The sequence below is a fragment of the Lonchura striata genome, chromosome 6, assembly GCF_050655825.1.
Source record: "Lonchura striata isolate lonStrDom1 chromosome 6, ASM5065582v1, whole genome shotgun sequence".
In the NCBI taxonomy this organism is placed as follows: Eukaryota; Metazoa; Chordata; class Aves; order Passeriformes; family Estrildidae; genus Lonchura; species Lonchura striata.
In genome coordinates, this window is record NC_140708.1 from 22,515,383 (window position 1) to 22,542,824 (window position 27,442).

General features: G+C 44.3%; 1 protein-coding gene across 1 annotated transcript; it reads left to right on the forward strand.

Annotated features, from left to right (window-relative positions):
* PKD2L1 (polycystin 2 like 1, transient receptor potential cation channel) lies at window positions 1–27,383 on the forward strand. The gene is made up of 18 exons (XM_031505136.3): window positions 1–283; window positions 7,845–7,989; window positions 8,349–8,434; window positions 9,486–10,323; window positions 14,122–14,235; window positions 15,559–15,686; window positions 16,819–17,075; window positions 17,853–18,077; window positions 18,483–18,711; window positions 19,068–19,238; window positions 19,948–20,129; window positions 21,104–21,224; window positions 21,796–21,894; window positions 22,633–22,754; window positions 23,070–23,187; window positions 23,409–23,545; window positions 24,299–24,446; window positions 25,445–27,383. Exons 4-18 carry the CDS (start codon window positions 10,029–10,031, stop codon window positions 25,628–25,630), a joined length of 2,532 nt encoding a protein of 843 aa, XP_031360996.2. The 5' UTR covers window positions 1–283; window positions 7,845–7,989; window positions 8,349–8,434; window positions 9,486–10,028; the 3' UTR covers window positions 25,631–27,383.
* The last annotated feature ends 59 nt before the right edge of the window (window positions 27,384–27,442 follow it).

Below are 27,442 nucleotides of genomic sequence, written 5' to 3' on the forward strand. Positions count from 1 at the left end.
GGCGCCGAGCGGGAGCTGCAGGAGCGGCACCTCCTGGCGCAGCTCTCCCGACCCAGCCGAGTGGCGTGGGCAGTGCCACAGTGCCCCGTGCTCCGTGGTGTCAGCCGGGCTCGGATGCGGCTCACACGTCCGCGACAGCCACTTGCGTCTGCAGGTGGATGCCCGGGCGTGTGGGGAGAGCGGCGATGCTGCGTGGCTGTGAGCGTGAGCCCTGGGGACACGTTGCCACATAGTCAGCACAGGGGGAGATTGCAGCACCGGGAATGGTGAGGGCACATCCAAGGTCAGTTTGCAGCTGCCTTTTGGGCAGAGCACAGTGTCCCCTGCCACTGTTTATCCTGTTTGTGTGCGTGCTCTGCATCATTGCTTTCTACCCTGTCTCCTTGCTGCAACAGCAGCCTGACCTTTTGAGGACTGTCCCAACGTTTAGGAGAACAAAAATAGTTTACCAAAGTTAAAAATAACCTGGGGTCTAAAGATTTGGGAGGCGTCTCCCTTACATACTTGCTGGCTGAACCTCAGATATTCATTTTTACCCTGGAGAGGTTTCTGATAGAATCCTGTTAGGGGAAGAAGGCATACCCTGGCAGGAGACACTGGTGGGGCTGCCCTGAGAATGCATACATGCTGCTGGGATAGAAAGCAGGGAGGACAAAGGAGAAACTTGCTGGACACTCAACCCAAGCCTCCCTGCTCTAGGCTTATCAATGGCACACAGACAAAAACCTCGAAGATGGGGCGTGCCTCTCACTGTCTGCTGCTTCCAACTTTGTCTACATCCATACCTCAGTTGCTTTTAAAGTGAATATTTTCTTTCCTCTTGGACAACAGGACTAGAGCAGAGTCTTTGTACTCCTCCAGAAGCCAGCATCACTTTTCTTCTTTTTGCTCTCTGCTTACCACAGTGAAGAGCTATATATTGTCAGCAGCATTTTATTGGTTTTGGGAATTGTTTTTTTTTGCCTACAGGGATGGTGTTCCTCTCTTTGTCTATGTCCATTTGCAACTGAAAATCCTTCAGGATTCCCCTCTGAGCAGAGTGCCTCCCCACCATGGTGTATGGGCTGCAGCAGTATTCATGGCTGGCCCAGTAGTGGACATTTTGAATCCTTAAGGAGAAATATCCTACAAGCTGTTATGTTTCTGCACAGCAAAAAGGTCCTACAAGCTGTAGGTTTCTGGCCAGGAACATTTTTAGGCTTCCTTGCTTGCTCCCTTACTTGCCTGCCTGGTTTTGCTGCCTTTTCAGGTCTTTAAAGAACTTGTCTACTCTGTCTCCTCTAAAGAGTGGAGCTGAAAATACTCTTGCCTTTCTATGTCTACCTCCTCATTTAAAGTAAAGGGCTGCAGACTTCTGGGTTCCTGTTAGTTTTGGTGGGTAAAAATGTCCCATATTTACCTGGTGTTTGTATTTGCAGTGTTAATAGAAAGAAAGTTCTGTTGCAAGTATAAAAAAAGTCCCGAGCAGGTAACACTGAGGGGACCCTGCAGCCCGAGCAGATGATAATCTGCTCTTAGCTACTTCTGTCACCTTTTTAAAGCATCCTCATTTTGTCTCTGAAATCTTGTGACAATGCTAACACAGCAGTCTCATTCAAAATGTCACTCTACAAAGGGTTCTTACAAAGTCTGGTCCTCATGACACTGGAGAGGTGAGCAGGTGATTGATCACCACACACATTCACACAAACATTTGGTGTGTTTTGGAAGGTGTGTGTTTTCCTTTGTTCAAGCTGTGTTTGAGAGGATCATGTTTACAGAGGATTCAGGTATAAACTTCAAGAAAAACCAATGTTGGCATGGAAATTACTTCAACCTTCTCTAATTGATAATGCCAGGTGATTTTATTCCTGATTCTTTGTGAAAAGAAAGCAAGGTAAGGGTGAAGTAGCAGAATTTTATGGCTTTTGGTATAGAGTTACATGACATTATCACCACTGTTCTTATCCTCCTAATTTTACCTAGATGAAGATGGTTGTGGAGGTGTTGGGAAACTGGGCTAAGAGCTCCCACTTTCAGTCTGAGGGTTGCTGGAACAACTCTGGGAACCATAGCCACAGTACAGCTACTTTGAATTTTCCTGCTGATACATGTGAAGAAAGATGGAGCAAAAGACCAGACTTCCTCCTGTAGACTGTGCTGGACTAGGAAGAGTAGAAAATGTGTTGGAGGTCACCCTGTTTAGATTTCCAGTCAGATCTTTGCAAATGAGATACATGGACTGAACTAAATAATAGGATGCAATTCATTAGACAAATACAAAGCTCTAGTTTGAGGTGAAGAGTCAACTATCCAAACCTGCACTGGGAGAGTAACTTGGTGAGACAGCAGTTTGCAGATAAGAGTCTGTGGACAACAGTGGAGCGTGTGCTCACAATGCCACACTGCAAGCAGGGCGAACTGTAGGTGTACAAATAGAGGCACACGATAGACACAGGGAGGGACTGTCTGATTCTGCTTGGCACTGGGGACACCCAAAGCCTGAGGGTTTTCTTTGTTTGTCCACTGTGCCATTTTGCTTTTTAAATAGCCCGCTGACTCGATGGTGTGCCTTGGGAATAACAATTCTGAAAAAGGATTTGCATGTAAAGATTAGCAACTCTAAAACTTGAAGAGCCTCCCTGAACAGCAAAAATATCACACAGGGAGAATCCAGGCAGAATCCATTGCTGCCTGTCCTGCAGCAGCAAAGTTTTGGTTTCATGTGTGATACTCAGCTGTACAGCTTTGGGGGATAAATGCCTGTCAGGATAGTACCCCTCAAACCAGTACCAAGGGACTGCTATGTCTCCTGCCCAATGATGTCCCCACCTGATCACAGCTTCTGCAATATGCTGGGGGCAGCCCACAGATACTCCAGGATCCCAGCTAACATGCCTGAATGCTGAGATAGAATGAGTCTGGAAAGCACTGGAACACAGATAGGAGCTAACTGATGTGCAAACAGACAATGTTGCCAGAGACTGGTTTGGCCCCAACTCCTTCTTCACCTCCTCTTTCTCAATCACTCAAGTATATCCTTAAAAAACCTGGCTCAATCCAGTTGTTGGCTCATCCCTGAATATCAATCGTATAGAGCACCTAATCCCAAAACTGATGACAGACTCTGGGTGTTCAAATGGTCACCTAAGCCTTTCCCACCTTGTCTGCCTACCTATAAAATATAAGCTTCATGGATTATTTGGAATTATATGGTGAGGAATAAGTAGAGAAAAATAAGTACTGTGCAGCATGGCACTGTGCAGGTTGAATGGATATAATTGCACTGCAGACAAATTATTTTCATCTAAACAATTATTTGGTTAGAGAAAACCAGAGAATCATTTGCAGTTCCTGAGAAATCTGCTTCTCTGATCTCTAGCCAGGACTTAGCCAACACCTTTCTCCAGAAGAACAGTGGAGTGAGCTCAGGATGTGCTGAGGTAAAACTAGAGCAGCTCTTTAGTGTCCAGAGGGTTCCTGTCTTGGTTTCCAAAGATATCAGGATTCGTCCTTTTGCATTTCCTCCCTGGGGCTCACAGCTGATCGCAGGAGATGCCAGGCCTTCAGATGCAGGGACTCTGCCCTTCTTCTGGAGCTGCTGGATGTATCACAAACATTTCTTTCACCCATGGGAAAAGGGTATCTCCTCTTCAGCCTGTGTTAATGTGAGCCTTAGCCATAGACTATGGGGAAAACAACATCAAAACGTCAACTGCTGACACTTGACAGCTGCTAGAGGAGGGGGAGAGGGATACTCCTGCAGCAGGTATCAAGAGATGTCTGATGTTTTGCCCTGGATGACCGTGATTTCAGTATCTCTCATTGCTAAAGTTTGCTCCAGGCATGACAGGAACAGGCAGGATAAGTTCTCCATCCAGGAATGAGTTACATGACAGTTAACCAGTGCTGAGGATTTAAAACTGCCAATCCAGTTTTATACCCCCAGCCCCACCCTTTGACTTTCCCTAAATTATTCCACAAGAGATATCGGCATTGCCTGCCCCTGCCAGAGGCCCTGAGAGGTGGAAGTATTCCTAAAGTCAACATGCAATGATGTTAATGCAAGTTAAACTGCAAAGAGCCTGGCAACTTTCAGCAGATGGCCACAGTATGTCCTCCATAGCATACGTCTGCCACTCGTGCTGTAGCTTGTGCATGATATGCACGGATCAGTCATCAGCCAGAAAAAGTTTTCCCATGTGGAATAAATTGCACTCCCTTCATCACATACACCTGCCCTGGTTCTCAGGTGGGATTAGTTGATAGCTGAGTGCTCTGCTGAGCATTTAAAGAAGCCTGGCTGCCTTGCTCCTGGCTGTAGGAGAGTGCTGCTGCTTTGTCCTGGCAAGGGCAGGCTGGGTCTTGCCGAGGCTGTGCTAGCTCTGCCCGCATTGCCTTTGTTAAGCGGGGTGACAGGCAGTAATTGACTGAGTTTGATAAAGGACGAGCCCAATTTGGTATAGAAGGTGAGGACTGGTGGGATTGGGATTTCCAGTGCTCGTGGCTGCTGGGGAGTGTAGTTCCATGCAGAAGAGCCACCTGGGGAGGGGGCAATGCCGGCGGGGGGGACCAGCTGCACGAAGGGCGCGAGACGGGCGTGTCCCGGGGATGCGCGGCCTGTGGCACCGGGCCGGGGGTCGGTGCGGGAAGGGACCCGCTGGGACCTCCACAACCTCGGGGGAGGGCGGCGGGGCCGGGGCGGGGAGGGCGGCGGGGCCCGGGCCCGCGGCGCGCCCGGGCCGGCGCGGGGCGGAGCGCTGCCGCCACCGTGCGGCCGGGGCCGGGCGGCGCAGGCGGAGCGAGCCGGCCCGAGCGCTCCTGCGGGGCCGCGGCGGCACCGGGAGCGGGAGGCGGCGGCGCCCTTGGAGCCTCCATCCCGCTGAAGAATCTCGCCCCAGCTGAGACGGGTGCACGTGTCTGGGGTGGGCTGGACTGCCATCGCTGAGAGGTTGGAGCTCCATCCTCGTGGGATTCCTCCAAAAAGGCAGAAAAGATCAATGGTGCTCCAAGTGAGCTTTTTCCAAACAGGGCAACCCTGTGCCAGTTTGTAGCCATACGCTTAGAGCTGCCCAGCAAACCTAGGTGGCCACAGTAGTGAATTTAAGTGCTTTACTAAACTTAAAAGTACTTCACTGAGGAGCAGATGAAAAGCACTGAAGTATAAATAATAGCTAATGAAACCAAACAATATTTTGGTGCAAGGTTTACTGTGAATAAACTAAAAACACCACAGGCATTACCTACACTTCAGAGATTAAATGCTTTAAAAAGTGCTGGTGCATCCAAAACTGGGAACACCAGCAGGCACACAGATTCTGGAGGAGGGAAACAATTCCACAACACCGATCTTCTTTTACTAGTCTCCCATTATATGAATTATGATATCCCATCAGAAAGCTGGATGTAGCCCCGTAATTCTCCATCGTGCTTGCTTCTGTTAACAAAGCTGATGGAAACTATAATCTCATCTCTCACATCTCCTGCTATTTTTTTCCTCTATGTGTTAGCTCATGTATTAATGCAACATTCCCCAAAAACCAAGAGAGATCAGCATTCCTTCTTCTCATTGCACTTGTTCAACACAAGCTTGCAGCCTGCTGTGTTCTCAGGTATATTATTCAGAGACTCTCTTGCATCTGGCAGATAGCTGGGCTGGGGATGAAATCTTTGATCCAAGTCCTGCTTTGTCTTTGCAGGGACAGTGGCAGGTGTTTGTGTACACCATGGGACACAGACTGTGTGTGTCCCTCTTCTTGCTGGCTGTGATAAATCTGGGTAAAAGGAGCAGCCTGTATCCAAACACCCTGGTACTGACAGCAGCCCAGCTTATGAAGAGTGGCTCCTTGAGCCCCTTGATAGAAGCTGCCTGATTTGTAACAAGTGTGGGTCACCTCTGGGAGTAAATTGTGAGTTGGTTGCCACCCCAGAGCTGGTTTTGTTGCACAAGAGGAAATACCTTTTGTTTTGAAGCTGGTCCTCCTGAGGTGCTCCTGTGTCTTAGGCGTGGTGCAAGCTGGGTGTTCATCACTGCCCACGGTGTGTCACACACAGACTTTCTCCCAGCAACACCAGTTGGCCCAGACAGTTCCTCGGAGCACAGTGTGTCTGCTACACGTGTGTGTGGTAACATGCCCACACATGGATCTCCACAGTTGCACCTATTACAGTGAAGTCTTAAGAAAAACAACGCCCTGCAGAGTGACAGTAAAGGTTCTTTGTAATCAAAACTGTATTTAGAGATCAAGAAAATTCAGTTCTGTATTCTAAAAAGATGACAAATCAACATTATATTTTAAAGGACCTGATAACTTCATCCTATACCTGCTACTTTCTGGTCAGGTGGAGTCGCACATGCATAGTCCCTGTGAATCTGCAGCCAGCCAGTGAAGTCCCCACTGAAGGCCACTGCATGGGTAGATGAATGTAAGAGAGCTCTCCAATGTGTTAGGAAATACATCTTTGTACAGATGTTTGTGAAAACTTGCTGCTAAGTTGTACATCATGGTAACAAGTTTTTATAGGTCAATTTCAATTCCTTAGCTAAAATGTCCTTCATTCTCTCACCTTCTCCTCAGGCAGATTTATCGTGACACATTGGAGACATGTAGGGTTGCTTACTGAAACAGTTCTTATATCTTGGTCTACAGCAAGCACCTTTTGTGCTGATTCCTCAACAAGTCTCTCATGAGATGGTTGAATTCCTTAGCCTCTGAACATAACTAGAATAAGAATGGTATTATTAAAATGTAGATAAAATACACCTGTTTGATGCAAAAAAAAAGAGATCATCAGAGAAGACTTTATTTAAATGAAAAGTAATGAAAACACATGGACATCAACACACTGTGCTAGGAAATTTTTCAAAATGTCTCATAAACAGTTTACTCAACACCAAGGTACTATGCTAATCAACTAATTGATTGGTACAGCAAGGTACAGCACTAATCTAAACATCAGAAATAATAAAAAAAAAAAATTAAGCTGTCACCACCACTTTCCCTTTCTCTATTCCTGATGCAATGCATAGAGATAGCAACTATCTCTAGCTCTGTTTTTGTTGCCTGGAAGTGGGAACCAAATGCTTGTGTTGATGAGAACCTGCTGAAAATGGATTATTGCCAAGAGAACTAACATGGCACCTTAAGTATGAAAACAGGAACTTGGATATAGAATTGTTTATGCATGGTTGTGTCTCTTTCTTTGTTTGTTTTAGTTGCAGTGAAGAGTGACTATAGAATACTGTGTAGTGCTAAACTTATATACAAGATTTCTCAAGAACAAGGCAACTGTAAAACTTTAAACCTCAGTGACGATGATTAAGCTACTGGAAGAAAACTAAAAGTATTGTTCAAAATCTGTGCTGAAACTGATTCTGTTATAGAGCTGGATACTTCTGGTCCTCTACCAGCTCTATTCAGCACAGAAAGTTGGTCTGTAACTGCTGTCCCAGCATCACCTCTAGCAGGTGAAAATGTTCCTGCCAGGGCTGCTTCAGCAGTGGCTGATGAGCTCCTGGGCAGCCTGACCTCTTGGGTCTGGTGAGCAGACTTGCCTTCAGTCCCAACAAATGACTGCTCTTATTAACTGAGAGGACTTTTTTTCCTATTCATGACATCTAAATGCTTTGTAGTTCTAATTCAGTGTTTGAGAGTGCTTTTTTGGGGGGAATTTATGAACTCTTTGATGCTCTCTTCTCTTTACACAGAGGAATTAAATGTGGGATATTTAAATGTCTGTGTGCTTGGTACACTGAAAGAAAAACTTCAGTGGCTGTGGTACTTTGTCTTATTCTAACATGCTGAATCCCATTGTGATATTGGTTTCTGGTTTTAGAAACAGTCTTCCCTTGGTATCTCTGAAAGGTTTTTTCTAGGCATGCTGAAAAATGGATCTCAATAAAGAAGGGGAAAAAGAAGAATGGAGAGGAGAAATTCTGCTGGCTGGTTTTCACAAGAATGGAAGTTTGGCAAATAAGGCCCAAGGCACTCTAAGGAAAAGAGATGTGAGGTAAGTGTTCACAGATGCTACCAAACATTCACTGTTCCTTAGCCAGGAAATACTGCTGCTCCACACGGGCTTACATCAAACACCACAGAGGGCATAGCAGAGTGATCTATGAGGTCCTAAAGTTTGGATCACATTCTCCCCCAGCTGACACATCTCCCATCATTCACGTTTACTGTCTGAAAAGGAGGTTTTTAGACCAACATAAATTGAGTTGCCTCATGCTGCCTGTAAAGTGTTGCATGTGTTTCCTTAATTATAGAGTGTTCTTGGTTCTGCCTTGTGTTAGGCTCTTCAAAATCAGGTGACACAGACATGGCCTGTCTTCCAGGCTACGTGGGTGACTTGGTCTTTCAATACAGGATAATGCCACCCCTGCCACCACCTGCTCTGTGCCCCAGACACTGAGAAGGCAGCTCTGCACTGTACCTGGCTCCTGAAGGATGAGGTAGGATGTGCTGTGCCATAGGCAGCAAGAGCTGCACTGTGAAAAAAACCCCATGTTCCCCAAAGCAGCAGCTCTGCACATAAGTCGTGCTACTTGTGCATGGGCAGGGGTATCTGCTGTACCAGGGGTCCCAGGAGTGCAGCTGGGTGGCTCTGGCATTGCTGCTGCTTGGGAGCTCTGCAAATGCTTCCCATCGTTGAACCTGCTGATTCCATGCCACTGTTTTCATCTGGCTAGGGAGTAATAAAATACAACAGGCCCTAATAATACTAAATTCAGTCAAAGGATCCAACCCAAACCTCCAGTGACTTTCCTGCCACTAAGGCTGCTCTCTTAGTACCCTGTGCCAAGTTAGGTCTTGTCTCACTGTTGTTCAAGAAGCTGCTTAGTGCCACCATCTTAGGTGACATCTAGGGGACATCTCTCATATCCTAGCTGGCTTGGCAACATCACCTGTATGGACATCAGAGTCCAAAGAAAACATTCTTATTTGGGCCTACAGGTGTGAAAGTCATGTTGCTTCCTTGGGTAATGTCAGAAAAATAGCAACCCTCAGTACCCATGGAGAGGCACCTCTTCTGAATTATGTATTCAGACCTGAGGAAGGACCAGGCTCAGGCTACACATTCTTTTATAGTCTCATCACCAAGACAAGTGTGCTGTCCTGGGGTTAAGCTCTGGGATCCCTCAGGGCACAGTCACAGACCTGCAGGACCTGCGGTGCCCGGGATGACTGCTTGCAGTTGGCCAGTGGCAAAGTGGATGCAGGCAACTCCCAGCCACTGCTACTGGCAGTTTTGCCTGCTTGTTATTTTGATGGGGTTTTTGTTTGTTAGGGTTTGGTTGGGGGATTGTTTGTTTGTTTGTTTGTTAGGGTTTGGTTGGGGGATTGTTTATTTGTTTGTTTGTTTTGGAGTGGTTTTGGGGGGTTTTTTGCCTTTTTTTTTTTTTTTTTTTTTGGTGGCTGTGTTTTCTGTTGGTTTGTGTTTGTTTTTGGGTTTTTTTTTTTGTTCGTTTGTTTGTTTTTTTTATTTTTTTTCCTTTTAAACAGGCTTCTGCAGGGCTTTTGGAAATACCTCGAAATCAGGAAATTCCACTCCCCTGGTTTCCAAAACGATCACTACATTTACTCTCGCGTTTCACCCCTGCCTTTACAATCGGCAAGGAGGAGGATGCTGTGCACCTGCCCGCCTCGGGAGCCGCTCCCCGGCGCTCGCTGCCGCGGGAGCCGCCGGCCCCGCTCCCCCCGCCCCGGGCAGCCTCCTCCTCTCACCGCGGCACCGAGGTCTGCTCTTGCCCGTACGGAGCAGAGAAGCACTCCTGGGCTTGTCGGTGTTCCCAGGGATAATAGGGCTGACGGTGGTTCTAACGAGGGGCAGTGCCACCCCTCTGGTCCGTGTCACCAGCTGAGCCGGTATAAAAGAAAGAGAGGATGCTGACTCTCTGTAGGGAGCTGCTGGTGTGCCCTCTCCTGGCTGCTGAGGCAGACAAGCTGTTTGGCACTCATTATCTCTCTGCTAACTTTTAATTCCAGCCTGGGCAGGGAATCGTCACAATTCCAGCTAAAAAGTACTTCTGCTGGCAGGGAGTAGTCATGAATTTGTCTCACCTAAACAACAGAGCTGAGAGCCGCTTTAAAGTATCAGAGGTGCATGAACTGGAGACAGTGGGGAAGAAAGCTTGGGATAATCCTGTTTACAATGGCTCTCCCTCTACCTCCTTGAAAATTCAAACCATCTACAACCCCAAGTCTGTCCTGGAGAATCCCTACGAGAATTTTGAAGAGGTTGGGGATTCACTGCCCTACCAGGAAGAACAGAGCAAAGCTGTGAATGGGAAGACAAGTCCTTTCCTCAAGTGCTGCTTCTACATCTTCAGAGGCATCCGAGGTAAATCTCCAATATCCCATTAGAAGGGACTTATTAGCCCTCAGAGCAATGGTGAGGGGAGGAAGAGAAGGGATGCAGAAGGCAGAGGTTTCTATGAGGTTTCTATGTAGCCCAGGGATCTGTTCAACATGCAGTAGCACTACACCAGAGATCATCTTTGGCTGACCTGAAAGGAGCGTCCATGGTCTGTGTGCCTTACTACAGCTTCATGATCTGTCCTGTTACCTTTAGTACAAGGTAAGAGACTTAGTGCTGTGCTCAAGGTCATGCAGTGAATCTGTTGGCAGAGCTCAGGTGCTCTGAATCTCCAGGAGTCATCACTGTGGTGGTGAGATTATTCTGTCTTTGTGTGCATTTTCTAGATAGAATGGTACTGGCCCCTGTGCTACAGTAACATAAGAACTGATAGACCTATCTACCAGAAAAAATCTAGCACTGTCAGGACTGAAATGTAGGGGATTACAGCAATGTATCAAATACTGCTTTGCTTGAAGATAGCTGAAAGAGGTGCTCTTTCCCAGTTTAAAAGACAAAGGGGAATGAAATATTATGTAGGCTTATTCAGAGGCAAACAAAACCCGGGGGCAAGATAAGTCTCCTGTCAGAATACAGTCCTGGGTAAGGGCATTATTTGAACAGTTTCTTATAGAAGGCACAAAATCCCAATATTTTAAAAACAGGAAAGATAAAGCAAAGAAAAAAAAATCTTGACAATGTGTCTTTTTTTCCTCACTTGGAAGACAAGAACCTTTCTCAGAGCCATACCCTCTAACAGTACAAGTGAGTGAATAACAGTATAGCTTGGTCCTGAACTGCACAGCCCCCCTGTGAGCAATACTTTTGTCATTGCCATTACAGTCTAACACTACTAATTCACATAGAATTCAGAGCAGAGACTTTAGAGATTTCTCCTGGCCAAGGAACAGTGCTGAGTGGGTTTGGTAGCTAACTACAGATTACTCGTAGGCAGTGTATAATTTACCTGGTTTATTCTGAAATGCTTTTTCTAAGCATTGTTTGAGGCTTGAAATGGAAAGACATATCCATATTTTAACATCAAATTTCTGTTTATGAGATGCCTGAGTTGAATTTGGAGCATGCAAATGATGATAACCATCAGGATACTGCATCATTTTCTTCTTCTGACTGTTGCAGCAGTTTGTCCTGACACTAAGGGTAATAAATAGGGCTGTAGGAAATACCAAAGCTGGGAATCCAAAGGCCTCTTTGAGCCTCACAGAAGTGGGGACATTTTCCTTGAAGAATTTTCCTCCTTCCTTTGCATCTTTACTAGGCACTCATCATTTTTCATTGCCTCTCCATTGCTGGCTTTCCCCCTTCCCTTTCCATTTAATCATCTTGGCGTCTCACATGGAAAATAGAAGTAGTACATATAAGTCAGACAATGAGAGTTTGAGAGGTTGGGTTTTTTGCTTGAAAACCATTTTTTTGGGGATTGCGTGTCCATAGCTAGTGGTAATAATTGGATTATTAAGCTTTTTTCTTATCCTCATCAGTTACTGTGCTGGGTTAGTAGTGAGTAGCTGCTGCTCCTAGTGCCACTGCTCAGGATGTTCCTCTCTAAGCAGTGTCCAAGCAGCTCTGGGTCCTGCCTGCCTCCTCTGCTGTTTCATGGCCAGCCCATGGGCACACTTTGCTGGGTATCTGGGTGTATGGTGGTTGATGAGGAATACCCAGCTTCCCATTGCCTTTGGAAGAGGGTCTCCAGCTGTACCTGAGACTGTGAGCTAGTCACTCACCTGGGTCACGAGTCTGGTATAAAAACACACTCAGAAGATAATGCAGGTGTTGCCAGTAATTCTTATCAGTCACTTGTTATTATCAGGAAGGTGGGACTTATTCATGAATTGCATTCACAGCCTGTTTTCTGGATTCTGTTGTTTTTTCTTTGCTCAGCCATGTGAGTGCTGGATGGTCATTCAAGGTGCCATAAGGAAGACTGGATAACTTCTAGCCTTGAGTCCTTCTACTCCAAATGTCATATCCAAAATAGCTGCATGCCCAAGGGGGTAGGTGGTGCCATAGGGAGACACAGATGGGGACATGCTTCATGTATGAGGTGATAGATTTCCCTGGAATGTTTCCTAAAGACATAGCTGAAAATAAACCTCAGCTGATACAGTATTGCAACTATTGCATGCCCTCTGAAAGGACTGGACCAGACTCATGATCCTCCAGGTATCATTTTAGGCAAATCTCTGAACCCAGTTCTCAAGGATATTTTGAGTCTCCTCCTTGCATTTAGGTGTTCCTGAGTGCACTTCTGCTCTCAAAGTAAAGAAGGTCTGTGCATTTGCTCCAAACATATGGATAAGTAGGCGTTCCCTGCTCATGGGAAAAAAAATCCAAAGAAACCTGTTACTGTGGTGTAATCATATCTAAGGATGAAGGCTGTAATTTAAAAGTGACCTGAAGAGATGGGAAAAATATTTGCCCATGTTTTTCTCCATTGTGAAGATTCCTGTAGATCATGTGGTACTTTCTCCTCTAAAGGAGTTCATGCAGATCATCTCCAGGCTGTCATTTCTGTTACTGGTCTGGACTGTCCAGAACAGGCTACTGGTTTGTCTGCCCAGATGTGACAGCAGATGCTGTGAGTCCCTATGGTAGTTAATGGTGCAAAAAACTCTCAAATCTCTTGAGATGCCAAAGAGCTAGCAAAATGACAGGATAAATGCAGACCATTGGAACAATTCTGCTTGCTCCAGACAAAAAAGAAGTTTGTCATCTGCCAGAGATGACTTCAGATGTGGGGCCTTTGATCAGCTTTGATCCAGGTCTGCAGGAAGATGGTTGTTGCATCCTACTGGGGATAGGAATCAGGGCTGAGCTCTCTAGGAGCTGCAGAAAGCAGCAAGACTATGGCAATTATTGACAAGGCTTTCATCACTAGGCTTTCAATTGAAAGTTCTTGTGCCTTTCAACTTCAGGAGCATTCCAGAAATCACAACAAAAAGCCATTACAAAAAGAACAAACAAACACGCTAATGGTATTAGGTGGTTCATCAAACACAAAATATCAAGGCTCCTTTTAAAGGAAGTATTTCTCTCTTATTGATTGACAATCCTGGTGACATTTAATGAGTTGTGTGAAGAAATAGGATCTTTAGCTGGTGCAACTGGTGTATTGGATTCAGCTAAACTCCATTGTTAGATGTTCTGAAGATAATTTGGCTCTAAATGTAATGCTGAAAATACTGAGTTGGGTTATTTGATTGAGTTTTATGACTAAGAAGAAAACTGCAAGTGTTTTTAGGTGAGCAAGAGACAAATATTTGGGGCCTATTGGTTCCTTATACACTAAAAGGAGTAATAGTTGTAAAGCTAACACGAGATGCAGTTCTGCAATGAAAGACCTCTCAGAAGCTCAGCTGTTGGCACATGGCTGACTGAGATGAAATATTACAGTTTCAAGAGCATTTGGGACAAAGACTGAACTTCTGCAAAGATTAAGCTGGAAAACAGTCAGGAAAAGATCAGGCTATAATGAACAGAAAACAGAAGAAATATAAAACTAAATAGTGATTTAGCAAGAAAAAAGCCAATATATTTCAGTGTTGGTTAGCTACAAATCTTTTATTCATGCTGGAATGGTTCTTCTTAGGGGTATTTAGCAAATTTTTACAGGTCAAGTTTTGAAATGAAGAGTGGCTTGGTCTTGAAAAGCCACAAAACTTCAACTCCCAACAGTGCTTTTTTGCAACAGGCCTACAGCTCCTTACATGGCCCTTGAGAATGGCCACAAAATCTCTACAGTCCCTTCTTTATACCAAACAGGTCTGTGGGGCACTACGCTGACTGAGAACACGGCTGAGAACAGGGAGCTTTACGTGAAGACCACCCTGCGAGAGCTGCTGGTCTATGTTATGTTCTTGGTGGACATCTGTCTCTGTGAGTAGCTGTCACATCTCATAGGCACCATTTCTGTGTGCAGTGTGAGGGGAATAATGTGAGATTTTATTACTTGTCTTCCTTGCTCTGCTGTAAATGTTACATTTATTGTATGGGTGCTCACAGCAGCAAGAAGTTGTCAATAACCTACAGAATTGATGCTGGACAGAGAAGTAAAATTACTGGCCAATGCTAACTGATGTTGGTTAGACTTCAGCAGTATTTTCTGATTGGCATTATCAGTTCTAGCCATTGACTCCACAGCCCTAGGAGAATCTGCCCAAGGTCTTTTCTCAGTTTCACAGCAAATGCTCAACACCTGGAGAGAAGCTCTAGAAACTTCCTGGTAGCAAACACACAATTCAGGGAGATTTTCCCCTCTGAGACTGGATGGGTGGCTGAGGTGATAAAGCAGATGGCAGCTCACCCTGTTGTTCTTGAGTGAATATAATGTGTCCCTGTACTGAATGCTAATGCTAATATGGACTTTGTGTCAGTAAGACAATGGCTGTTTGGTTTTGCAAAGGTTCATTTGTTATCACAAGTGAGCACCTGTGGCATGGGGCATTGAAGAGGGTTATATTTCATGGACCTTATGGCAGGAGAGATGGACAGACAATACCACCCTAAGTTGCTATCATGCTGGCCCAGGGAGAGAGTGCTCCAGTCACTCTTCCTAAAGAACCAAGACACGCACACAGATGTACGTGTTGTCACACACTGACTCATCCAGGAGGTGTGGGGGGTTGTGTCTTGAGTGTCAGGTGCTTTATTTTCCTGGTGTCCTTTCAAGAGTCAGACATGTTCTTAGTGATCACCATGATGGAAGTTTTTCTGAAGGAAGGGGCACTGGAGAGTTGAAACAATGTGTTTGTGGAAGTCAGAGCCTGCTCCTCCTTGGGTTTCTTGGTAAATGAAAACTTAGCTGGAGCTTTTCACTTGGGAAAATAGGGTGGTCTTCATGACTTCACATCAGAAATTCAAAATATAGGTCATGGACTTTGTTCTGAGAAATAAAATTTCCCTCAGAAATTCTGTCTGGGATCAAAAGTTGTTATCCAGAATGTTCAGTTGTATCTTTCAATGGTCTTCTCTTACTACTTAACTCTTATAGCCAGTCAGTCTGACTGTTTAAACTCTCCAACACATGGTAGATAAGTCTGTAAATCCCTAAGAAAGCAGAAAGCCCTAAGTTTTATTCTCCTGTGCCTTGTTCAGCTTACCTGTGAAAATATAAAGTACATAGAAAGTGAATATCTAAATACGGTTATATCAGGCTCCAATATTCAGGTATAAGAAAGGACCCTCCTCTTGTTCTCTTAGTGACATATGGAATGACAAGTTCCAATGCCTATTACTACACCAAAGTGATGTCTGAGCTCTTCCTGCAGACCTCTACAGATGGCCGTATCTCCTTCCAGTCCATTGGCAGCATGGCTGACTTCTGGGTGGTGAGTACAAATCCGGCCTGCCATGGGGAACCCTGAAACTCAGCTAGACTGGGATATTCAGTTCCCTGAAATCTAGTGATTCCAGCAAGATATTTTGCTGCCACAAGGTTTTGCCAGCTACTAGCAATAGTCACAATAACATTTGCATGCAAAATATTACTGATTTAAAGTATAGTTTATCCCTGAGCACTATGTCCAGAATACTGGCTAGGCTAACTTTTGTGTGTGCCCAGAAGAATCCATTTCCCAGTAAAACAGGTGGGACATAACAAAATAATTTTGATGATACAAGCATCAGGTCATTGCACAGGTAGGAAGTACTGGCCTAGAGAAGCCAAGGAATTTTACTTCAGGTTTTCTTGTGACAAAAGTGCCTTTGAATCCTAGAGTTCAATGTCTTCAAGCTGGTGCCTTAGTAATAGCCTATGTCCATCTTCATGACACTTTAAGAACATCAAAATTAACCTGCCTGTAATTAATGACTGGGCTTGTCTAATCTATAGATTCTTTAGGAAGAAGATGGATTAAAATTTGCAGTGACTTTTATCAAAGAGAATAAAGGGGACAAACACCTGGGGTCTAACATATTTCTGTAAAAGAATGGGTGAAAGAATAATAAGAGCCTCAGTGAAGAACATTGAGTTATTGCAACCACTTATCTCTGACAGCCAGAGGTTATTTGTCAATTAGAGTTGCCTTTTCCTGTCATATTAAAACACTCCAGCAAACAATGGCACTACTGTTTCTCCACCACTGTTTCCAGGACACTGGCACACACGCTTTTCATCATTCGCAACTTGTGCCAAGGCAATTCCTTGGGACTTATGCTGGCTGAAGTAGGAGACACAATGAGACTTGTAGGGCTTTTGTCTCATCATTATGCACAGAAGGTGCCACAGACACATTACAGGCCTGTGAAAAAGCAATGATGATCCTGCTACCCAGCATCCCTCTTCTACCACCAGCCCTGGTTTTTCATCTCCTTAGCATACATTGCAACACAAACTTCTACTATTTTCCATCTTGGTGACTCGAGAGGGATGGATCAGGTCTCACTACCCCAATCCCAGACTAAGAAAATTCTCTGATGTGTGAGCTACAAGAGAGTTGCTCTCCTCTGCCTCCTCTGCAGTATGCACAAGGTCCCCTGCTGGATAACCTTTACTGGACAAAGTGGTACAACAACGAGTCCCTGGCAGCACACAGCACCCAGTCATACATCTACTATGAGAACCTGCTGCTGGGTGTCCCACGCATGAGACAGCTGAAGGTGAAGAACAACTCCTGTGTGGTCCATGATGACTTCAAGGAGGAAATCTCGGGCTGCTATGATGTATACTCTGAAGACAAGGAGGAAAGGGTCTCCTTTGGGCTCATCAATGGAACGGCGTAAGTACATCTAATCCAAATTAGTCTCTTCTAGTTCAAATAAGAACTGCTGAGCTGCAGGATGCTGGGGGTGAGTTTCTCACTTAAGGCTGGAATTCCCCTTGCAGTCAGAGGCAGAAAGTCCTTTTTGTCTATCAATAAGGTCTAGTGTCTCTTTGTGGGGAAGCACTATGGAATGAGTGGTACAACAGAATGAGTTTTCATGTTAGCAAAGCCATGAAAAAAATCCAGTGGTGATACAGGAAGAAATTGTTGCCTATTTTTAAGAGAGTGAGGATAAATAAAGACCTTCACAGCCAGATCCATCAAATGGCAAGCTGGCATTTAGCTGGCAAGTTGCTATTTGCTTTCTTCTGGGATTTCAGGAGCCAGAGAAAAGGGAGTGCATCCCTTTCATCTTGATAACTTGTTTCTCTATAGTAATGTGAGGTAGCTGCAGTTTAATATCTCTGCTCACTGCACAAGTACAAGAGCATTCTAAGCAGATGGTTGTGTGTGATGTGGTAGAAAGTAAGAGAGTAGATCCTGAGAATAACCCCCATGAAAACAAGAGTGATATAGCCAACAGACCTCAGCATTTCCCCTCCATAGTATTGCAGATAATGTTGTGTCACTGCTGGGAAGCACTAAATCAGAAAACCAACCATAATGGTTACCAATGTATAGGATCTTCAATTGAGAACTGCTCTGCCCCTTGAAGATTTAATTTTTCCAGGACACGAGGCCATATTCAAGCCTGGGCAGGTGAAGCCTTTCTTTGTGCCTTGTCTGTTGCAGGTGGAGGTACCATTCTGAGGAGGAGCTAGGTGGTTCATCTCACTGGGGAAGACTAACCAGTTACAGTGGGGGAGGATACTACATAGACTTCAAGATGACCAGAGAAGAGAGTGCTGAAGCCCTGCAGGTCTTGAAGGAGAAACTGTGGCTGGATCGGGGAACACGAGTTGTCTTTATTGATTTCTCTGTGTATAATGCAAATATCAATCTGTTCTGTGTTCTGAGGTAAGCTGAGTCCTGATGAAAATTCTTCAGCCTCTTGCATCTTCCTCAATGCCTCAATTTATTTCTTAAAATGCAAGTATTTTAGTATGATCCACCAGTGGGATGGTGACCAACCCCCCCTCTCCCCCCCCCCCCACACACACACTACTACTGAGTGATGTCAGTAGAAATTGTATGGTTTAGTGAGAAGTCTTGGTCTTCCTGAAATAACCAGTCATACTTCTTGTGACTTTTCACCCTTTCCTATCACAGGCAGTGAAGCAGCAGAGGTATGGCTCCATAAAAACATACACAATGCTTCCACTCATGGTCCGGTGGATAGCTCATGCTCAAGTTCAATGCCTCTCAAAAAAATCTCTGGGCTTCCATCCTCTAGTTTGAAATTGTTTCCTTGTCCCCTTCAAGGTTAGTGGTTGAGTTTCCAGCCACTGGTGGTGCTGTTCCCTCCTGGCAAATCCGGACAGTGAAGCTTATACGCTATGTCAGCGCATGGGACTTCTTCATTGTGGCCTGTGAAATTGTATTCTGTGTCTTCATCTTCTACTATGTGGTGGAAGAGGCTTTGGAGCTCCGTATCCACAAGTTTCAGTACTTCGCCAGCATCTGGAACATTCTGGATGTGGTTGTCATTCTGGTGAGGATCCTTGCGTACTTTTTTGGGGGGCAGGAATAGCAGAGATGTGTAAGAGCCAAAATAAATGAAGGAATGTAGAAATTAGTCTAGATAGACAAGAACTGACACGTGTTTTGCTCTAATACTTAAATGAACAGCTCTTGTGTCTGGAAGAACTGCTAGAAGAAAGTGCTTTCTTAGAGATGTCCAAGAAACTGTGAAGTCTCTATCATTCAGCACATCAAGACCATACTTTCATAGCCCACCACTAGACTGTAGCTCTGAATTAGGACTGCAATGAGTTCTGTGACATTTTAATTTCCATGGAAAGCATAGGAACAGTGACCACTGCAGACTATTCCTCTTCCTCTTTGCAGCTCTCCATTGTTGCCATTGGGTTTCACATCTTTCGCACCACTGAGGTGAACAGGCTGCTGGGAGAGTTGCTGGAACACCCCAACACCTACGCAGACTTTGAATTCCTGGCATTCTGGCAGACACAGTACAACAATATGAATGCAGTCAACTTATTTTTTGCCTGGATCAAGGTACTGTAGGGGATCTGGGAGGTGCCAGGTTTCCAGTCAGGCCTCTCCTTCTAGATAGCTTAAGGGTTTTCTCTTCCATCCCTCTGAGTAAATGAGTGTAATAGCTATAGAACAGACTTTTCCTCAAAGTCACATGCTCTGTTCTGCAGTAAATCTGGGCAACTTTTCATCCTGCATTCTGAGGTCAGTTATTTAGAGGTAACAGTCAGGGATATGAGCTCAGACACTGTGGTGTAAAAGTGGTTTTAGAAAATGCTGAGTACCATGTAACTTTGTCCATCCTATACTATTTTGGTATTCTTGAGGATAATCTTGCAAACCATGTATTTTTTTCATGCTGGTCACTCAAGAGCTGGAAATTACTCATCTGCTGACATGGACTTTGCATTTCAACTAAAGCATCTTGGTGTGGCAGAAAGCCACCAAGGGGCTCCTCATCAGCCTTAAGAGATTGGGCCTTCTAGCAGTCCCTGTTTATATTTTCCTCTGACAAAGGAATCAAAGTCATATGTTTATGAGCCCAGAGAAGGATGGTGGTACACCTGGGATAAATGTCCTGAAGACTAAGCCACCACTCCCTACCCACCTTTCTCTTCAGTACTTTGGTCGTGTAGAGAACCTCTTGTCTTAGGAAGCATGTGCATGCATGAGAGAGCCTGATCTAGCTGATGGTTTGGCCTAACTTTGTTCCCATTCTTCCATCCTGCAGATATTCAAGTACATTAGCTTTAACAAAACAATGACCCAGCTCTCCTCCACGCTGGCACGTTGTGCCAAGGACATCCTGGGCTTTGCCATTATGTTCTTCATTGTCTTCTTTGCCTATGCCCAGCTGGGTTACCTTCTTTTTGGGACCCAAGTGGAAAACTTCAGTACCTTTGTTAAATGCATGTAAGTGTGAAAGTTGGTACCATGTTTCCATGATTTATCAAAATAATTTAAACTGGTTTCTACCCTTCTCCCCAGTTGCAAATCTCAATGACAATCAGACACCTGTTGTATCTCATTTTAATAAAGTCACAATGGTTGATAAGTTGCTCACAGCCTTCTCGTTGCGACATCTTTAAGGATAAAGGAACACAGTAAGAAAACTGAGGGCTACAGGCAGATTTCTGTTTGTCTGGTGTTTTATCAGTGAGGACAAGATATATGGTGGATATTGGTAAGGATATATATTTCCATAGAAGTCCCACAGATACTGATCAATATATCTGAGATGGAGGATGACCAGTGTGTGGATGAGCACACACAGAAGGGAATGCTGGGGAAGTGAGTTAAAATCCCATCTCAGACAGTCCTGCAGTCCATGGGCCTGTTCAAGTAATGTGTGATGTTAATGGAAGTATCTGCCACAGCAATGGTTTTCAGCTTGTGTCCCACAGACCTCTGGGCATCCAGGTCTAGCCTCTGAAGGGTCTACAAGAGAAAACAGAGATAAGGAAGATTAGGATCAATACACTTAAACTTCCATCATTATAGGGGCTATGAACTACAAAAGGTTGAAGAGCACTGTCCAGTTCTAACACCTCTCCAGAGTCTCACAAAAAGAGATGGCTTTGTTGAGTCAAATAGCTTTAATCAGGGAAAATTCTGGTTGTTTTGTTTTTGACTCCTATTTATACCAAAACACACTTTGGACAATCTGAATTTGTGTGGAAACCATGTTCTATTTTCCTCTTGCTCTAACCAGATCAGCTTGCTTCACCCCTGAAATACTACAGATGCATTCAACTTGCCACTCTGGAGAGACCTAGACCCTGCTCTGGTTTGTGCCTGTGCCCATCTGGGCTGCAGGAATGTTCATGTTCACCTCAGGACTGTTTGTGTGTGCCTTTGTGTGACCCTGTGCTCTTTCTTTCCCCCAGTTTCACCCAGTTTCGGATCATTCTCGGTGATTTTGACTACAATTCCATTGACAATGCCAATAGAGTCCTTGGGCCTATTTACTTTGTCACCTACGTGTTCTTTGTTTTCTTTGTGCTTCTGGTAAGCAACAACATCCTCCTTGTCCCTGTAATGAAAGCAGTGTTTGAGAGACCCCTCCTGACAATCCCTGGGCTACATGCAAATACTCAGGAAAGGAATTTCTGTTACAATAGCTTTGCAGTGCAAATAGGCCACAGTAGGCAGAGAGTGTGTTACTACAACTGGGGATTTGATCATAGGGTGATTAAGGGCCAACATCTGTTAAAGTGAAGACTGAAACTGACTGGCTTCCTAGGCAATGGATGCAGAGGGATGCTCATAATAAACACCCACTGTCAGGAGTCCATATGTAACCTAAGAGTTTGCAAGAGAAGCTACCAAAGGTAGTATTTGAGGTGGGAACAAATGTACTTTCAGCTACTGCTTTAATTGCAAAAACTTTAGAAAACATGGTGTGGCTGAAATAGGCCTTTTCTTGACCCTCTTTAATTTGCCCAAGAGATACCCCATAGGGAAACAACTCCTTGTTTAACTAAGTATTGCACATCTGTGCCTGTTTCTTGCTGCTTTAGGTGCTGGAGCAGGCAAGATGCCTCATGCATATTTATCTCACTTCTTCCCCTTTTCCTAGAACATGTTTCTGGCCATCATCAATGACACCTACTCAGAAGTCAAGGAGGAGCTGTCGAGCCAGAAGGATGAGCTGCAACTCTCTGACATCTTGAAGCAGGTGATGCATAGTGAAAGCTGTGCTACTTTCTAGCCAAATCATGAAGGATTTTTTTAAAAGTCCCTGACCCAAGTAGAATTTACTAGAGAGAAACAGTAGTTGCCAACTCCAGATCCCCCTTCTTTGTGTGCACAAGAGTCAAATTTCCTTTCTGAGATAAATTGAGGTCACAGACCCTTTGGCAATGTGAAGATGACAAAGCAGGTTTTGGGGGAATCCTGTTTCTTGATGTAGTGTCTCTGAGAGACTTTCTTCCCAGTATAGTCTCTAGGCAAAGCTCTTTCAGTCCTTCATAAAATGTACTTTGATTGATAACATGGCAAGTCCTGTTGTACTAAGTTGAGCCTGTTACTGTGGCACAATTTTAGAAGGTTAAATCCGTCTTTCCCATGGGCAAATTCCAGAAAAGTTCCTGCAAGGTCACAGTTCTGCTGTGGGACCAATATTCTAAAAGGAATAGTATTTGAGACATTATCTCAAACAGCTGATGTGTTGGGAAATCAGATAAAGGAAGAACTGGGGCGAGAAAAGCAGAGGGTTAGCATGTTAGTGTCACTCTGAAGGTGTGATTCTAGTTTAGAGATGAGGTTCATACAGCACTGCTTTATTTTTTGCTTGTGGAAAGCTTGAAAACTCCTGCTATTACTTAGCATATGCTCACTTGTATCATATTGCCCACTCTGCTCTACTTTTCACTGTTCTGTGTGCATGATTCCGTGTCTGTATCTTTGGTAACAGAGCTACAACCGGACACTCATGAGGCTGAAGCTGAAGAAGGAGCGGATTTCTGATGTGCAGAAAGCCCTGCAGAATGGAACAAAGCAACTAGACTTTGAAGACTTCAAGAACAGCTTGAAGGAGTAAGTGAGTCAGTTTGAGGGATGTCTACTTAGTCCTTTCTCTTAGTAATACAGGTAATTTAAATTTTCTGCTTTTCAAGACAAGGAGAGCAATTTGCTTTGATCTGGGCAATTTAAGATTTAAAAATTTTATTTTTCCTCAAAATTTTAATTTCCTGTTCTAAATAGGTTTGTGTAACTATCTCTTGCCCATTTGGGATGTTTAGGTTTATTACTGGCAGGAGGAAACACTACACTGATTTCAAAATTCCCACTCTGTTACAGCTTAACAGTATGATTCTATGCTTTGAGCTTTCTCTTTCTATTCTTTTGCAGACTGGGCCATGCAGACCATGAGATCACAGCAGCTTTCTCCAGATTTGACAAAGATGGCAACCACATCCTTGATGAAGAGGAGCAACAGCAGATGAAGAGTGACCTAGAGGCAAAAAGGGTAAAAAAATGGGGCAAGAAAAAAAAAATCTTCTGTCTGGTAGATATACTCCAAAGTGAAACTTTGGTTTTATGGTATAAACTAAGCAGGTAATAAAATATAGTTCCAACTCTACCTGCATGCAGCTGAGTGTATTGTTGCCTGTGAAGCTCTGTGTCATTGACAGTAAAGCCAACCACAGAGTTATTATCCATATTTGCAGCAGTTTATTTGTTTTCCAGGTTGCTCTGAATACAGAGATTGAAAATCTAGGGAAATCCTATGGTGATAACAATCTGGATGAGAATCTGACCTACATGGAAGCAAGGAATAACCACACCAATAAGGCCACCTGGGTCTCCAAAGAAGAGTTCCAAGTGTATGTTTGTGCCCTCAGTAGTTTAAACACCCTGTGAATGAGGGGTCCCATTTCCTGCTGCTTCCTTCCCCTTCACTCTTTACAGTGGTGCTGAGCAGTTTCAGTAAGGTCTCCTCCCTTTTATCTTGCACATGTGTAAATAAGCAGGTCAGGAGATAACTGGGACTGTTCTAATAATGTTGTTTACTTGTTCCTGTAAAAGACTGAGTTAAGAAATTTTGCTTTCTGCCTCTTGAATAACCTCAGCATCTATCATCTAGCCACAAGCAATATGCTGTCATGTTTCAGGTCAGAAAGTGGCCCAAACTGGGCCAAGGAAAGTTGATACCTTTACAGAAGGTCTTGTAGCAATAAATATCCTTGATTTATAGCCTAGTTGGCCTTTATCCTTCAGGTCCAAGAATAACACTTGGCCATTTCCTCCATAGGAGGAGCACAGGATAAACACAGCAGAGTGAATCAGTATATCTTGATTCTGCTACAGAGAAACACTGAGCAAACCACATAGAACCATATCAAAGGAGAGGCAGGTGCAATATTTAATAATGGAATTATGCTGTGTCTAGGCTGGGATCCATCCTAAGCAAAACCACTGATTACAGATGAAAACACAGTGTAGCAGGGTCACTAGCTGGTGACATAATCAGTGATCTGGGAGCATTCACTTCTAATTGAGGTTTCTGGAATGTCTGCAGCAAATCCCTTTACTCATCACAAGAAAAAGCTTACAAATGCTCTCCATGTTTCCCTCAGCCTCCTGCATCGTGTGCTGCAGCTGGAACAGTCCATAAACAGTATTGGCTCCAAGATTGATGCAGTGGTGAACAAGCTCGATGTACCAGAAAGAAAAGAGCTGAAGAGGAAGGATCTGTTGGGCAAACCACTGGGTGATGTTCTTAAGGTTGGTTGCCCTCCACCATGTGTTTGAACCAGCTTCAGATCAGGTGACTAGCTCTGCTGGGAGAAAGAGCCTGGTATCATCTTTGCTTTTCCACTCTTTATTGACTTAAGATAAAAAGGCTTGTGCACGGTGTATGATCAATCCTTTTCTGTTTAAGCAAAATGACATAAAGCCTCTTGTTTTCATTTCCCCACAGTTAACCCTAATACCTTTAAACACACCTTCTGGCTCCTTTGAGGCCAACCTCAGCCCTGTGGCAGTGGATAAAATTTGCCTGTCTTCAGTTGCTTTCTAACTGTTCATCCTCAGACATTAAAATGATCGAACTGTCCTTTCCAGCAAGAGCAGCTCATGGCTGTTGTGGACTGTGATCTTAACATCTTGCCTGTGGATTATTTATCACACGTGTGATGGAAGATTGGTCAGCTGTGTGCTTACAGCATATCACTCCAGAATTGTGACTTTTGCCAAAGAGTGCCCATTTTGAGTCAGGCACTGTATTTTGGATTTTCAGTTTTAAAGTCAAAGGCAGCAAGGCATGTGGGAGCCATGTCACTACTCCATGGTTTTGTGGCTTCAATAATGGAAATAGCCAAACAGAAGAAATTGACCTAACAGAGTTAAAAAGTCTCTCTTTTGCAGAGTAGTCTTGTGATCCCTTCACATCTGGAAGAGTGTTTTGTGAGGTCCTACTCAAGTGAACATACCCAAAATCTTATGCAAGTGTTTGTTTGCATATTTGCTGTGCCACAGCATTTCTGTGAATGTGCTCATAAAGGATGAAAAGGGATGAATCTCTCCTTGTTTGTCTAAAGTTTGAATGTGTATTCATCAGTGTATTGCAGCAGTGATCTTTAATAGGCAGGCTTGTTCTAATTTCTGAGAGAATGTGGGAAGATATTTTAGTACCATACACATCCTTGCCTTTCCCCTACAGTGTTGCTAGACTTCTTGGTAGCTTGCTGACATTGCAGGTCACACTTTCTTCTTGTTGACAGGAGGAAGAAACCAGTCAGGAAGAGCTGCACCCCCAGAGCCTAGACCAGCTGGGGAAAGAAGAAGCAGAAAGCTGGGGGATGGAACACATACAGAGAAACAACTTGAGTGGCAACTCTTCCCAAAATGGAATCTATCACATGCCCAAGTCAAGTGTGCTGGGGTCTCAGGTGCCCAAGAACCTCTAGCTAGTCTGATGTGCACTTCTACAGCAGTGCTCAACAGACAAGTGCTCCCAGTCTGGCTGCCATGGTATCAAGTTACAGCCAGTTGTTCTCCCACTATTAGGATAATCCAGAGAGCTGGACACAGACACTGCTGTTGCCAGCAATTCTTAATGTGAAAAATTAGGGATGCTCTTCTCCAGTGTAATGATGTATCATGTCACAGAGCTAGAACTTCTGTCCCCTTTCACCTTCTCCCCTGTACCCGTATCTCAGGAAGAGGTGACATTTGGCACGAGGTGATGTATCAGGTTTCTGCCTCTGAACAGGCTGGCCCAACATGGTTTATCTAACCTTCCCCAAAAAGCAGGGACCCCAGAAGTCTGGCCGTTAGTGTCCAGATAGGCATATTGCAACTTGTTCCCAACACACAATGGTCTGCAGGAGAAAGATATGGCTATCAAGTAAAGAAAGCAGAATATAATCGCCAGTGTGAAATGGGAAGAAGAAATGTAGTTGTTTCTACCTGGTTACAGTCAGTTTGGTTCTGTTGTAGTTTGCTTCCAGATTCCCTTGCTACCTTAGGTTCAGGTGTTGAGGAGAGAGGCTACTAGTGCTTAACTCTGGATAACTACAATAAGAGTTGACACCAGTGTAACTAGGAGAAGGTGTGAAATATTCTAAAATGAGAAGCAGTTGGTGGAGTCCTAGATCTGAGTGTTAGGGAACAAACTTCTGGTTATATGATTCTAACATGGCTGTTGATGCTAAGAAATATTTGTCATTTATTTTCACACTCTTTAAATTGCATCTCAAGGTTCTTGCACCTTGCAAACTAGCACCCCATTTATGAAGTTCGATGCTTCTTGTTTTTGTCAAGGAAATGAATTTGCAGTTGTGGGTGCTGACACCATTTGTGTTGAAAAATATTGTGAAAATTAGATTAGTGTCAGTTTTTTTACCACACACAAAATACTTATTTTCCAAGCATTTTTCTGTTTGCTGAGGCTTCTCTTTCCTTGTAATTGGTGCAGGCTATTGCTGCTATTACAGGGCCATTGTAAATATATTTCAAATACCTTAATCACTGTTATTCTGCAATATTTAACCTCAAATAGGCTCTGTAGGCTTAAAGCCAGTAGAAATGTGAGTTGTACCAGACCACTGCTAACAGCTCTCATTAGTGCAACACTGTTTAGTGTGCTGTGCAGTGACAGGTTTAGTGGGGACGTTGTGCAGGGGCATCTTGTATTGCCACCTTTTTTAAGATGGATGTGTCACTGTATTCTGGGGAAAGCCTCTGGCAATGTCTGAAGGACCTCAGGATGAGCCCTGTCCTCAGATGGCCCAGGTTTCAGGACTGCCACAGCCACAAGATAGTCCTGGCAAATTGAAGCAGACTGTCATTCAACTACAAGGGCTCAGCAGGAGCTGTGAGAAGGAGCTTGTTGCCCAGCCCACAGGAGCTTATATTTCAAACAGGAGCTGTGGAGGCAGAACTGCAGGGTCTCATGACTCACTTCCCATCATCAGCTGGTCCTGCTGTTGGGGACAAGTTTATCTGTGAGATATTGCCACGGTTCTTGACTCTCAGTTCCACTGAATTCAGAATTGAGCAAAACATCCTACCTTCAGCTTTTCTGGCTGAAAACAGAACAATGATGTTGCTTACTTCCTCCTCCTCTCTGCATTGAAGCTATTATCTTATAAAGAAGAAAACAGCCTGTCAGGAGAACTTCCTAAAATAGGGTTTTTTCCCCCCCTCCAAATTTTAATTAAACAGAAAATTCATATGCTAAATTGTGATTGAACAAAGGAGCTATGTGCTCTATAATG

Bases quoted from the DNA above. Each gene is read 5' to 3' on its own strand.
- PKD2L1 (XM_031505136.3), top strand. From the start codon at position 10,029: ATGAATTTGTCTCACCTAAACAACAGAGCTGAGAGCCGCTTTAAAGTA. The intron at 15,687-16,818 runs GTGAGTACAAAT...CCTCCTCTGCAG, and splicing joins GCATGGCTGACTTCTGGGTG to TATGCACAAGGTCCCCTGCT. The intron at 17,076-17,852 runs GTAAGTACATCT...TGTCTGTTGCAG, and splicing joins GGGCTCATCAATGGAACGGC to GTGGAGGTACCATTCTGAGG.